The following is a 12,618-nucleotide window of genomic DNA, read 5'->3' as shown; positions in this document are numbered from 1 at the left end:
CAGAAGCCATATTGTAAATGTATTTTGTCGTCCACCAAGCTTGTCATTTGGTAGAAGAGGATGCTAAAAGGTCCATATCCTATAAATCTATCTTACACTTGTTCTACTTTATAGCTTTTCCTTATGGTAACCCCCATCCCATTCAAGCAGGGCATTATAACCCAAGTTATACACCTTCACTTCTCTGTACGTGATTTCCAGGGACTTGCACATGGTCCTTCTGACTGCTAACTAAATGTTAATCTGCCAGTCTTGCATTCTTCCCAGCCTCTGGCATACACTCCATCCTATTCGTATTATTAAAGGGCAGCGTGCACTTAGGCCTTTTATTATTTTTTATAGGGAGGATTGAACAGTAAAATGTAAAATTCTACATATACTTTTATGGGCTCTACTCTGCTCATTTTTATGGTCTAATACACGCTGATGTGTGGGGTCTTTATTAGTTTATACTAAAATGCAAAACCATCAAGGTAGCTGTAAATTAAAAAGGAAAGTTCTTGGTGGATTTTTATACTAGTCTACAGACTCATCATATATTTCACTTCAAACGTAACCCCAGTGATGGGCATTCTGGATCTAACCCTCTTGATGACTGACTTGGCCTCCAAGGTTGTCACTGGAATCCTGTACCTGAGTCTCACGTTCCTCCCCCTTCCCCACTTTAGAGAGGTTTCTTTTGTTTTGCCTGTGTCATGGCTGGAATGTTCGAGAGCCTGGGCTCTTCTCTCTGTGCAGCCTAGAATCAGGTGTGGCGTATTTGCCCTCTGTCCTCTAGACCGCCCATGGGTTTCTCTATTTAATAAGATCACCTGCATCATCTTCACTGAAATCCCTCCCCCAGTAGGTCCATGTGCCTGACTAAATGTCTCATCCCAGATCCAAAGCAAATATGCCATCCAAGGATCCAAAAAGATGAACTCCTGTCTTAGCTAAAGGTAGAAAAGTGTGTGCCAAGAGTAGCCATGACGGGGAGGACTAAAGAAAGGATTGAGGAAGATGCTTGCTTCATGGAGAATATGAGTTTACAGACATTCCTTTTCAATCATCCCTCAGATGATTTCTCAACTAGAGAACCCAAGGCAGGGTAAATTATAAGTCCTTACCCATTAAGCCATGTTTGAGAAATTCACTCATTGGCTTACCATGCTATGCCTTCCCTCCACCCCACCCCCTCCCTGAAGAGGCAGCTTGGAACACCAGCTACTGAGCCTTCAACAGCTCCTTTGAAATCTTGTTCTGACACATAATAACTATGTGGCTTTGACTTTCAGTTTCTTTGTTTAAAAATATGTATAAAAAATTAAAAAAAAAAACATCATGGGACAGTCGCAGAAGGGCCAAAAGTCAGCATGTTTTTCAAAATATGTTCATGTCCTTTTTTCTACTGTACATCGTGTATTACTTTATTGGATAGTCGAAAGATAGTACTCCAGGATGTTAAAAAAAAAAAAAAAAAAAAAGAGCCCAGCAAAGACTTGACACATAATCGGGACTCCCTCCTTTAATATCTAAGCACACTCGGGCAGTTCAATAGTCATATCCCAGCATAGTTTTAATTGGAATAAACTCAAAACCCTCCACCTTCGTGTTGGGACCTTTCCCCGCCTCTGACAGAAGCTGGTTCTTGAAGCATCCTGTGCTTTGCTACTTTTGTGCTCCTGCTCATGAGCTGAACTTTCCTCTGTAAGAAACGCCTTTCCTTCTCAGGTCCCTACCACCTCAGCCCTTTTACGACATTGCCAACTTCTACTCCACACCACACCCCTCCCGTCTCACTGTCTCCTGTTCTCTGTACAGAAACCATGTCACAGACTGCTAGGGTTCTTAAAGTGTTTGCAAACATTCTGAGCAAACGGATCTCCTTTTCTTAATTCTTGCAGTGTTTATTGGTACAGATTTTCCGGGCCATTGAGCTAAAACAGGGTTACAAACAACTCGGAACAAATACCAGTTCTTTGGAAGCCTAATTGTGTCAGTATTATAATTATTTTATATATAATAAATACATATGTAGAATATATTATATATGAGATATATCCTATTCTGATGCATATAATATTCCATTTTATCACGGGGGCAATTTCAAAAGTTGCTCTTTAAAGTAGAGCATAGGCAATTACGCTCAGCTGTAAAATTGTTCCTCTAATGGGAATGATCAGACAGTGGCTTTTCCTTAAGATAGTTCTCAGGACTTTGACTGTTTCCCACAGTATCTGAGAGTGAAAAACAGCTTTTAAAAACTCGAGGAATAGTATTTTATTTTAATTACTCCACTTGGTTTTAGTGGAGGCAGGGTTCCTGACTTCTCTTGGACCACCTGTTCCTGGAGCATGTCCTGGTCTTGAGTTTAGATGGCTCTTTACCTAGGTCTTTGTGTAGCTCCTGTTTGGGCTTCATCCTGAGTCCTCACCTCTCTTCCCGTGCAAAGGGGGAGGCCTACCCTCTCCCCGGGGGCTAGGCTGCAGGGCCTCAACTCTCTGATCACACCTGCTTCCAAAGAACTATACAGTTGGAGGTACAAAATCTTACAGACCTGTGGTGGTGCTCATCATTGTCTTCATCTCAGAAAAAAAGATCAACTGTGCAGAAAGTATTCAAATCACATGGAACCCAAGGCCTGCACATGCTTCATCCTCTCCATTCCATTCGTCCCTGAATCTCTTCTTTCTCACCTCCACATTAGGTGCTTTCCTGCTTGTCTCTCCATCCAACCCTATTTATAAGCTTATCTACACAACTCGAATAAGGACCTTTAGATCCTAATAAAAGGGAAACAGTAACAATGTTTAAACTCTTAGAAAACCAATAATTAAAATGATACAGTCTAATAATTTACTGAAATAGAGAGCAAAATATTCTATTTGTATTCAAGATCTTTGAGGCTCTAAATGAAAAACTGTAATTTTGTAAATTGCAGCTTCATTCAGAGTAGAAACTACATTCTCCCTATTCTGTGTTAAGCCACATTTGAGTTATGGCTTGTAAGATGGGGTAGACATATAGGCTATTATTTTCCATGTGAGGTGGTGCTCAGGTTCGTGATTGTGGTAAAAGTTGCCGCCAACTGAACAGATTGATCTTAGGGACACTTTGAGATATCTATAATGGGAAGGTGGTAATGAAACCTTTATTCATATGGGCATAAAAATCTCCAAGAGCCCCACAGTGTGTTTTCTTGCTGTATACTTGTAATTCCAAGGTAACCTAATTTAAAATCTTCCCATATGAGCTTCACTCTGCCTGTCTTGTCCTGTCCATTCGAAGGTTCCAGTACAATCACCTCATCCTTTTAAATCCATGTCCCTCTTGTTTCAGACACTCCCAGTGTCTACATTATTATTGTGTTCAATTCTTACAAACTTTTGCAACACGGTTAAAGAAGAGGAAGGATAGGAATGGTTGGGTTTTATAACCATTTTTATTTTCAGTAATAAACTATTCTGGAACTAACTCAGTCAGGTAGAGGGCCCCTGAGCAGCCTGAGTGCACGCAAAACATTGTTCTGAATTGTGCATTAATCCCCTTTCAATTTAACAATTTTGCATGAAATATCTGAAAGCAATATAATGAAAGAAGCAGGTGCTTAACTAACCTGTAGCCAGTCATAGAGGCAAAAAATATTCTGGAAACACTCAGCAGTTTTCTAGGGGAGGCCCTCAAGTACTATCCCAGCGATGAGATCTGTACAGACATCTTTAACCATAACTATCTCCCCATAGTCAACTCAGTCTTAAGATCCAACAATACACTGTGCAGAAATAAAAAATGGTTAAATGATTCCCATTTTGTTGGCTGAGCTCACTGTGGCCCGCTGATGAGTTTAAGGAAAAGGAAGAAGCCCTGTCGGATCTCCCATTCCTTTTTCAATTGTTCCCAAGTGAAGATGCCATCAATGGGGACATGACAGAATGACTTGGGTCCCTAATTGTTGCTGCGTGCCGCAGGGATAACATGAATGCTACTGCAGCTATGTTTTAGCACCAAGTGCTATAAAGAACGCAACCAAGTTTGCTCCTGGCTTTTAAAGTTCACTACACCTTCTCCACTTGTAATTTAAGGGGAAAGGAGAGAAAATGCAAAGCCCCAAACTCTTCACAAGCATGGAGAAAAGACCGTTTAAGAAAAAGAAGTCCTCTGTGTGTGCGGGGAGGTGCTTCACGAGGCAGACAGCTCCACCACAGTAGAGACATTTCCTCAGCTGATTCAGTTCATTAAAATGCACAGTTACAACGGGGCTTCCTTAGAGCCCGCAGCTGAATGGCCGGAGTTCCCATTTGACTCCAGTGTCACCCAGAACGTGATGAGGCAAACAGACTGCCCCAACGCAATCCAGCCCCCCAAACCCCAGCTCTGGAAACACCAAATGCATTTCTCAGGCACGTTCTAAAAGAAGCTAACATGATTTATAACAGAAGGGGAGAAGTCATTTGCAGGCAGGCACCAGCAGGAGAATATCCTCGCTTGCTCTCGGGGTAGTTTTATGTAGGATTCGCAGATAAATCTGAAGGGTGGGGGTCCACTCGGAATGCAAGGATCCTCACCTCTTTTACTTCCACATGTATGGAATTTGAATCTGATAACCAGCCTCCATCGGCCGCGGGGATTTATGAGTTCTATGGAAACTCAAAGGCCACAAAAGCGATTTGTCAAATAAACTGCAGAACACAGTATCAGTCTGCAAGGCTCATTTGCAGACCTCAAGATGAGCCGGGGAGGGGGGGAATGCCAACAGCTGCAGCCTTGACTGCACTGGCCGTGCCAGCCAGAATTCAAGCTGAGTGAGTCAGAGCATGGCTCAAAGAGGGGGCTGGCGAGGGAAATCAAGAGGGGAAAAGAATTAAAAAGACAGAAGTGGTTTTTATATGCAAGTGCTTCTGAAATCAGCCCATTGGTATTTGCAGAGTCACCATCGCACAGACGAGACCTGTAGATATTTAAAGGTACACCGATCAAATCACTGCATGGAAGACTTGCTTTTATTCCCTGGTGTTGCAGAGAGCTGAAGTCAAGCCCAGCTTTGGGTTTGGTTAGGCTAATGACATGGTACAGCAACTGTTTGGTCATCTGGAAGATAGCGCTTCACCACCCAAGACAGTTCTGACGATAAACAGAGATAAAGTTAGTGTGTGGGCTCAGCAGGCGCTAAGTGAAAACTTTGCCCGCTCTCTCCGGGTGTTTACACAGGACAGCAAGCTGATTTGAGTGGCAAGGTGGAAGGCCTGATTTAAACACTTAGTTGCCAGTTCAGCAATCTGCCGCGATGACTAAATGTCCCTGGGGTTTGCTGATCAGTCATCACCTCCAACCTGAGAGGTGTCTTCCAACAACTTGAAAGCGCCCTGCAAACATACGTAAATAGATTTCTTAATCTGTGGTAGTTTTGCTTAGCACCAAAGAAAGACCCTAAAGCTGGTGTGGTTTCTACTCAGGTACCATATCATTTAATCAGCTTCACCGGAGAAACTTCCTCCCTCTGTCATCTTTCTGATTCCCCTCCCCCCCCCCGCCCGCCTCAGTAGAGCTTCGTCCTCATGCTGTCTTTTTCTACAGCCCAAGTCCCTTCTAATGTCACTTTTATTCAAAATCATTGACATACGACATGTTCCCCAAACTCACTGTTCTTTCTACTAACATAAGTCAAATGGCTGGGAGAATTTACCACCTAGTTGACTATTTTTAAATTACGTGTGTGTGGGGGGGGGGGAGGGGTCACAACACAGCTTGCCATAACGAGTTCTCTCCTTCCATCATGCCATTTTCCGGGATCATGCTCAGCTCTGTGTCTGGCAGCAAGCACCTTTGTTGTTGCCAGCAAGTACCCATTACTGAATCATCTCCTCAGCCCTTGAAAAGTAAAGGATTGTTGCTGATTTCTGCCATAAAACCATTTTGGAGAGACGCATCACAATATTAATATTTAGATTTCACAAACTCGATGTGAAATGATGACTCTATTATGCAAGAGCAAACTCTCCAAAGACGTCTGCAGTGGTTAGTGTTAATTGTTATCTCGACGATTGGGAATCATCTGGGAGATGGGCCTTTCCATACCTGTGGGGGAGTTACATCCATTGCCTTAATTGGGTGGGACGATTCACCTGGTATGGGAGTACCATTCCCAATCTGAGATCCTGGAGTGTAGAAATGAAATAGGCTCTAAGTAACATCACGCATACATCCCTCTTCTGTGTCTTCATTAAGGACATGCTGTGACAAGTTCCTTCAAGTGTCTGCTTCCATACCACAATAGATTGTCTTGAACTGAGAACTAAAATAATCCCTCTGTCCCTTGAGTTGTTTTTGTTACAGTACATGCCACAACAAACAACAACAACAAAAAGGCACAATGCAAACGAATTCCATTTGGCATCTATTGAGCCCCCTTCTATGCGTCAGCAGAGGCATGGAATTTCATTTCTCCTCAAGGCAAATAAAATGTAACAGAGGTCAAAGAATATTTGAAACTTGGAGCCCAAACTGCTAGACAAAGTCCCGGAGTTATTTGGCTATTTGAAAATTCATGTCATCGAGCAGCACCAAGCTCCCCTTTCTACAGAGAGAAAGCTGATGTGTGTCGTGCAGTGGAGACATAGTACTAATTAATTCATATTCAATACTCAGAGAAGAACAGAGATGAGAAGAGCTACAAGAGTTCCTAAACATGTGAATTGGTATATACTTAATACATATCTCAGAGAGCTGTTATGTGGATTCATTAGTTAATTAGTTAGTTAATGACTTTGAAGTGTTAAGTCTTATTAGATGTTTCTTTACACTTTACACATGTGTGAGAGAAATTATTCTGAAATTAGAAACTGACTATACCATTCAAGCATATTCAATCTGTCCACAGTATTCTTCAGGGGTCTTTCTCATTCTGAGTATTTTTTTTTCCCCAGACACCTCCTAGAAAGCCTGTCTAGACCCCAACCCTCTCGAATCTAGTTTTCAGTACTGGCATTAGCTTTCAGTTTATATGTAGCATAGCCCTGACCAGTCCTAAAGAGAAAGATGCTATCTAACAATAATGCAGCATCAAGTGACTTTAACATAAAACATAGTGTTAGTGCAGCTTTGTACACTCGGGGATAACGAATAGTCTGCTGGGTAAATCTGAGAGGAATCAGGAAAGAGAAGTTTCCTTTCCATTGCTGGGAGAAAGTACCCAGACAGAAAGGGTCATTTGGCTTACAGTTCCAGGTTATAGTCAGCCATTGCAGAAAAGTCAGCTCGCTAGTGGCGTTCCATCCACAGTCAAGGGCACAGAGTAATGAACTAATGTATACATGGAAATGCTCGGCTCATCTGCTTTTCATCCAGTCCAGGGCCTACAAGGTGAACCTGCACCACCCATATTAAATGTGGTTCTTCCCTCTTCAATTAACATAACTAAGGAAATCCCCTTGCAGGCCTGTCCACGGGTCACCCTAATCTAGCCAATTCCGTTTTGAGCCTCCATTCCGTAACCAATTCTAGAGTTAGTCAAACCAATGGGCAAAACCAACCATTCTGTGGAGACAACTGAAACCCAAAGGTGACAATGTTCCTCTTTGGCAATAGTAATCGGCTCCTCGTGGTGGGAAGTTGAGAAACGGTAACAGCGGTGTCATTGGCTTGTTGGTGTTCTAATTTGTGGGAGGCGTGTCTATAGTTTATAAAAGAGAGGGGCACGCTTACTTTGCATGCACTGTTTGGTAGATAACTGAGCACAATGGTGTTTCCTGTCCCTGGGGCAAGAAACAACCATTCCATGATCCTCAGCCCCTTGTGTTTCCAGCTACTACCGCATCTCCAGGGGTCGATGAGTTTCAGTATTTTATAGAAACAGAATTATAAAGCAGCACCCTTGTATGACTCCAAACCTCTTCCTGGCTCAACATTATGTTTTTATAGATACTGGTGAGACTAGTTGTAGATCTATATACTTATTTCTTCTCTCTCTCTCTTCCCCCTCCTCCCTATCTACCCATATGCCACAAAATTAATCACTTTCTTATTCAAAGAAATATTTTTATTCACTATGCCGCTATTGCTGTTTGCACTACTACATTTATATATATAGATAAACATCCTACTTTATGTATTTCAGAGCATGGGTAACTCAGAAATTTCTAGAGACAAATTCCTCTGGTTTTATTCATCCTTTTACACTAATAAATAGGATATGATCAAAAAATACATTTCCCCCCAAAATCTGGCTATGTACAGTCTACTTTAAGGAAAACGCTGAGCTATTTTTTTAAATTTTTAATTTATACTTGTTCTTCTCTTTCCATCCTCAAATCCTCCACCTGGGTTAATCTGCCCAGCACAGTTCTTTGTCTCAGGCCTTAAACTTTTAGAAAAGGTAGTCGTATTCTAAGGGCCGGATATATATTTAAAAACCAGGTGAAGCACTTCACAGAAAGTGTTAATGCCTAAATCGTTAGTTTGCCAAGGCCCAGCCCCAGGACAGAATGTACCACAGAGGACCAATTACTCTCTGATTACTCTCTAATGAGGCCCTTGTAGAGCTGTCTTTATTGATGTGCTATGAGGTCCCTCTACACCAAAGGACTCTAAGGAACAGATTCCTAACATTCAAGGCTTTCTTTACAATTAGAGGATTGTGAAATTATTTTATGATGTCACAAAATACTCCTTGTATAAAGACCAATAGAGAAAAAGAGTTCTACTTCTAAATAACTTTATCATTAGTTTTCATGCAGGTGATCTTGTCCTTCAGTCTCCTCTTGCCCCACTCCCTGCCTCCCTATTAAAAATGTTAGGCATAAGCAGACATAAACAATTTTAGTAAGTGTTTAGTACCTTAAAATTTGTGGTTTGGGCCTATTTTCCTCGCTCTTGGTTTTATCTGCTTTTCCTTTTTTTTCTTTGAAGTTCTTTTTTTTATTGATTTTTATTGAACTCCTCATTTTTCTCTGTTCTCCTCCCTGCCTCTCCCCTCCTCCCTTCAACCCTCCCCCAAGGTCCCCATGCTCCCAATTTACTCAGGAGATCTTGTCTTTTTCTACTTCCCGTGTAAATTAGATCTATGTAAGTCTCTCTTAATGTCCTCATTGTTGTCTAAATTCTCTGGGACTGTGGTGTATAGGCTGGTTTTCTTTGCTTTATGTTTAAAAACCACCTATGAGTGAGTACATGTGATAATTGTCTTTCTGTGTCTGGGTTACCTCACTCACAATAATGTTCTCTAGCTCCATCCATTTGCCTGCAAAATTCAAGATGTCGTTATTTTTTCTGCTGTGTAGTACTCCCTTGTGTAAATGGACCACATTTTCCTGGAGCAGCAAGTGGATTAAAGATGGTTGATGTTGAGAGAGGCAAGAAGACTTTTGTTCAGAGCTGGGCCCAGTGCCACACTGTGGAAAAGGGAGACAAGCATAAGACTGGACCAAACCTCCAGGTCTGTTTAGGCAGAAGACAGGGCACTGGATTCTTTTACACGGACACCAACAAGAGTAAGGGCATCACCTGGACAGGAGATACCTTGAGGGAATCCCAGGAAGAACATCCTTGGAACAACAACAAAACGATCTTCACCAAAATTAAAAAGGAAGAAAGGGTAGACCTAACAGCTTATCTTTAAAAAGCTATTAATGAAAAAATCACTGCCTTATTTATTATGAAGCAAATGTGTCATGGCTTTTAATGTGTACCATAATATAATTCATATACCGGAATTCAGATCGTGAATAGTGAACAATGTTTTTGTTAGACAGTTCTGATTTAAGTAAAATCGACTTGTAGTGATCTTTTTTTAATAACAAAAAAAATGGTCCTAAAGAATTAAGGCAGGATATGGACTGATTCAATAAAATATCCTATCTCTTAAAGGAAGATCTTTGTCACTGTCATTAGGTCGAACCACCAAACAGACATCATGTCATAGATATGGGTTCTTACACAGTTGTTGAACTGTGGGCCGTGGCTTGCAGAACTGATGACCTAGGCCTTAACACTTTGCCTGGAGCATATTATCTCAATAAGAAAATGATGTATGAGCACTCTGTGGAACAATGCCTCGGAGAAAGTCTTAAAAAATATGCTTAATGTATTGACAAAGATATATTTTATTAAGCAAAGTGGACAGAAAGAAAGAATGTCCAGCAAATGGGTAGATCAAGGACAGGAAGACAGACCTGGTTGTCAGCATAGAGGTGCACTGTAGAGAAAGGAGAAAGCTCACTGTGTTTGTTTCATGGCACTGTGTGAATAGAAACCTATTCTTGTTTCCCTAGGCCCTCAGTTAGAGTTCTACTTAGGAAGAGTTGATTAATGCATTATTTACCTATTTTTTGTGAAAATATCATACAACACAGCTCCTTTCTTTCTGATAGTTCTATATACAGGAAGAATGGCATCTAAGTATAGAGGGGTTCCACACTTGCCTGCTAATACATAGAAAGCAGTCACCTAAGTGCATGAAGGAAGAAATACCAAGTATTAGTAATCAACTCAGTGTCTTCATTCTGACAATCCGTCTTACTATTATATTTAAGAGCACCAATTCTCAGAAACCCAGTGATGATTCATAAATCCTCCTGCAAAGCCATCTAGTCATATAGTGGAATGTCCAGTTCCATAAAATCCCCGGGACTGTGTATCAAGAGTGTCTCTGAATGAAGCTCTGCATTGCATTTTAGAGCAAAGCAGCAATCACAATTCAGATGTGTTAAAGTCGTAACGCTTCTGTTTTGCTACTAAAGCTACTTGACTGACACTGAGAAAAGTGAGAAAAGATGATTAAATTTGTTATCGATGATTAAGATAAACATTGATTATCCTCATGCTTCTAAGTATAACATTATATAGTCAGGCTCATATGTTTTTGTTTATTAAATTTATCTCATGAGGTTGGAGAAGGACAAAGTAGTTTAAATGCCTCTTGCTCTTTCAGAGGACCCAGGCTCAGTTCTCAGTACTCATGTTGTTTGACTTATAACCAGTAATAAGTTCAGCTCCATATATATTATCGTCAAATCTAAAATACACATATTGAGAAACTGCTGCTGGGAGAACTCCATGGCAACCATTCCCTTAAGGAAAACCCTGAAAACAAATATCAGAATTAAGATTTATCGTATTGACAATGTGAATTCAGCCCAGACAGTCTTGATAAACCTACTAAAACACTGTGTGTAATTAAAATGCCTCTACTACAGAAAACTTGAAGTCATTCTGCTTAGACTTTGTGAAATGACAGCAGACTCACAGACTCCAGCTTTGCGAGCCCTGTATGTGCAGTGTATACACAGATCCATATTTGCCTCAAACGCTCTGTAGTACTAACAATGGATGCCAATAGGAATGCATACTATTTAAAATACAAAATGTAAAAGCATTTTACAAGAGTCCTGGGTGGTTCAAAATCATGGGAGCAAAGCCAGGCGGGCAAGGTGGGTTCAGTCCAGTGACTCAGTTCCTCCCAAGTGGCCCTCTTGTACCCTGATAATCCAACAAAACCACAATCAGCCAGTATTTGCCTTCTGCTAGTCTATCTCCAACTTACACATTCTTCTTCTACTTAGAAGATTCCCTTTTGTCCAGTGCATTTTATGTTTTTCTGACCAAATTTCGTGCTTTTATGAGCAATTTTCTGGCTAGTCTAGTTGGAAGTATTTCTTCTTTCCACCTCAATTGCTATTGTACATTATTACCATTTTATTTCTATCTCCAACACCATTTTCTAAAACTCTTGCTATATTTTCTTCTACGCACTTATTATCTGCATTTCTGAGAAATTTTACAGAGAAGAAATGTCTTATCCATATTTTTCTCTATCTCAAACATGGTTTCATATCCATTCTGAGTGGCATACTAGGCTTGAAGTACTGTGAGAAAAGTTTTTCTTGACATATTCCTTACTACATCTTTTGATTAATGCATCTCATCCACTTTCCAAAAGGGTAAACTGAGGCACAGAAACTTACAGTTACATTCTCAAGATCCTAGAGCTCTAAACGCAGAAGGGATGGAATAAGCAAGGGTTTCCTGTTCCGGAAGCCCTGCATTGCCTGCCCCATGCCACTAATCATTAAATACAGCATTTGAAGTTCTTGGAATGCAGTATTCCCCCTCTGCATTGAGAATCTTTCATGCCATAGCAGTAAAGGATCTATAGGACAGGGAGAGGCGGGGAGACTGGGTGTATACGGAGAGGCTCATCTTAGCTGTCCTGACAAAGCTGTTTACGTTCCTCAGAGTCCATCTTCAGGTCCAGTCCTTAAACCACAGTGAACCTTCATCTTTAATGGACGGAGGTCGCTGCAGGGAATCAACTGGGCCCCTAAAGAACCTGTTTCTTTGCCCCTCCTTCCCGGTCCATGGTATTTTGTAGCTCAGAGCAATACAGGAGGCAAGCCCATCCTTCCCAGAATGCTGAGTCCAGCCCCCTGCTCCTGGTGTTTCTAATCACAAGACAGGGACAGAAATAACTTCAGCCACCAGTGGTTGCCACACAGCTACAAAGAGGCAGAGGCTCCAAAGTGAAAGGAATATTGGCACTAGGGAAGAGACACAGCCTCCCACACCTCAGAGTTCTGAGGCTTTGAAAAGAGACAGATGTCACTTTTTTTTAAACCGAAACTACGGAGACACTACCTTCCAGCAGCT

At 41.3% G+C, this 12,618-nt stretch overlaps 3 protein-coding genes across 3 annotated transcripts in view; 2 read left to right on the top strand and 1 right to left on the bottom strand.

The window, feature by feature from the left end:
• The window catches only part of Ctnna3 (catenin alpha 3), a 1,277,532-nt gene that overhangs the window by 781,536 nt on the left and 483,378 nt on the right, over positions 1-12,618 (bottom strand). The gene's annotated exons all lie outside the window — the stretch shown is intronic.
• Positions 1-12,618, top strand: part of Lrrtm3 (leucine rich repeat transmembrane neuronal 3) — a 167,159-nt gene that overhangs the window by 8,800 nt on the left and 145,741 nt on the right. The window lies entirely within an intron of this gene.
• Positions 9,308-9,592, top strand: LOC119822764 (cytochrome c-like). The gene has a single exon (XM_038342273.1). The coding sequence runs from the start codon at positions 9,308-9,310 to the stop codon at positions 9,590-9,592; it is 285 nt and encodes a 94-aa protein (XP_038198201.1).

The sequence above is a fragment of the Arvicola amphibius genome, chromosome 9 (genome assembly GCF_903992535.2).
Source record: "Arvicola amphibius chromosome 9, mArvAmp1.2, whole genome shotgun sequence".
NCBI lineage: Eukaryota > Metazoa > Chordata > Mammalia > Rodentia > Cricetidae > Arvicola > Arvicola amphibius.
Note: the sequence above shows the minus strand (reverse complement) of the source record. Positions and strands in the feature narration are given on the sequence as shown.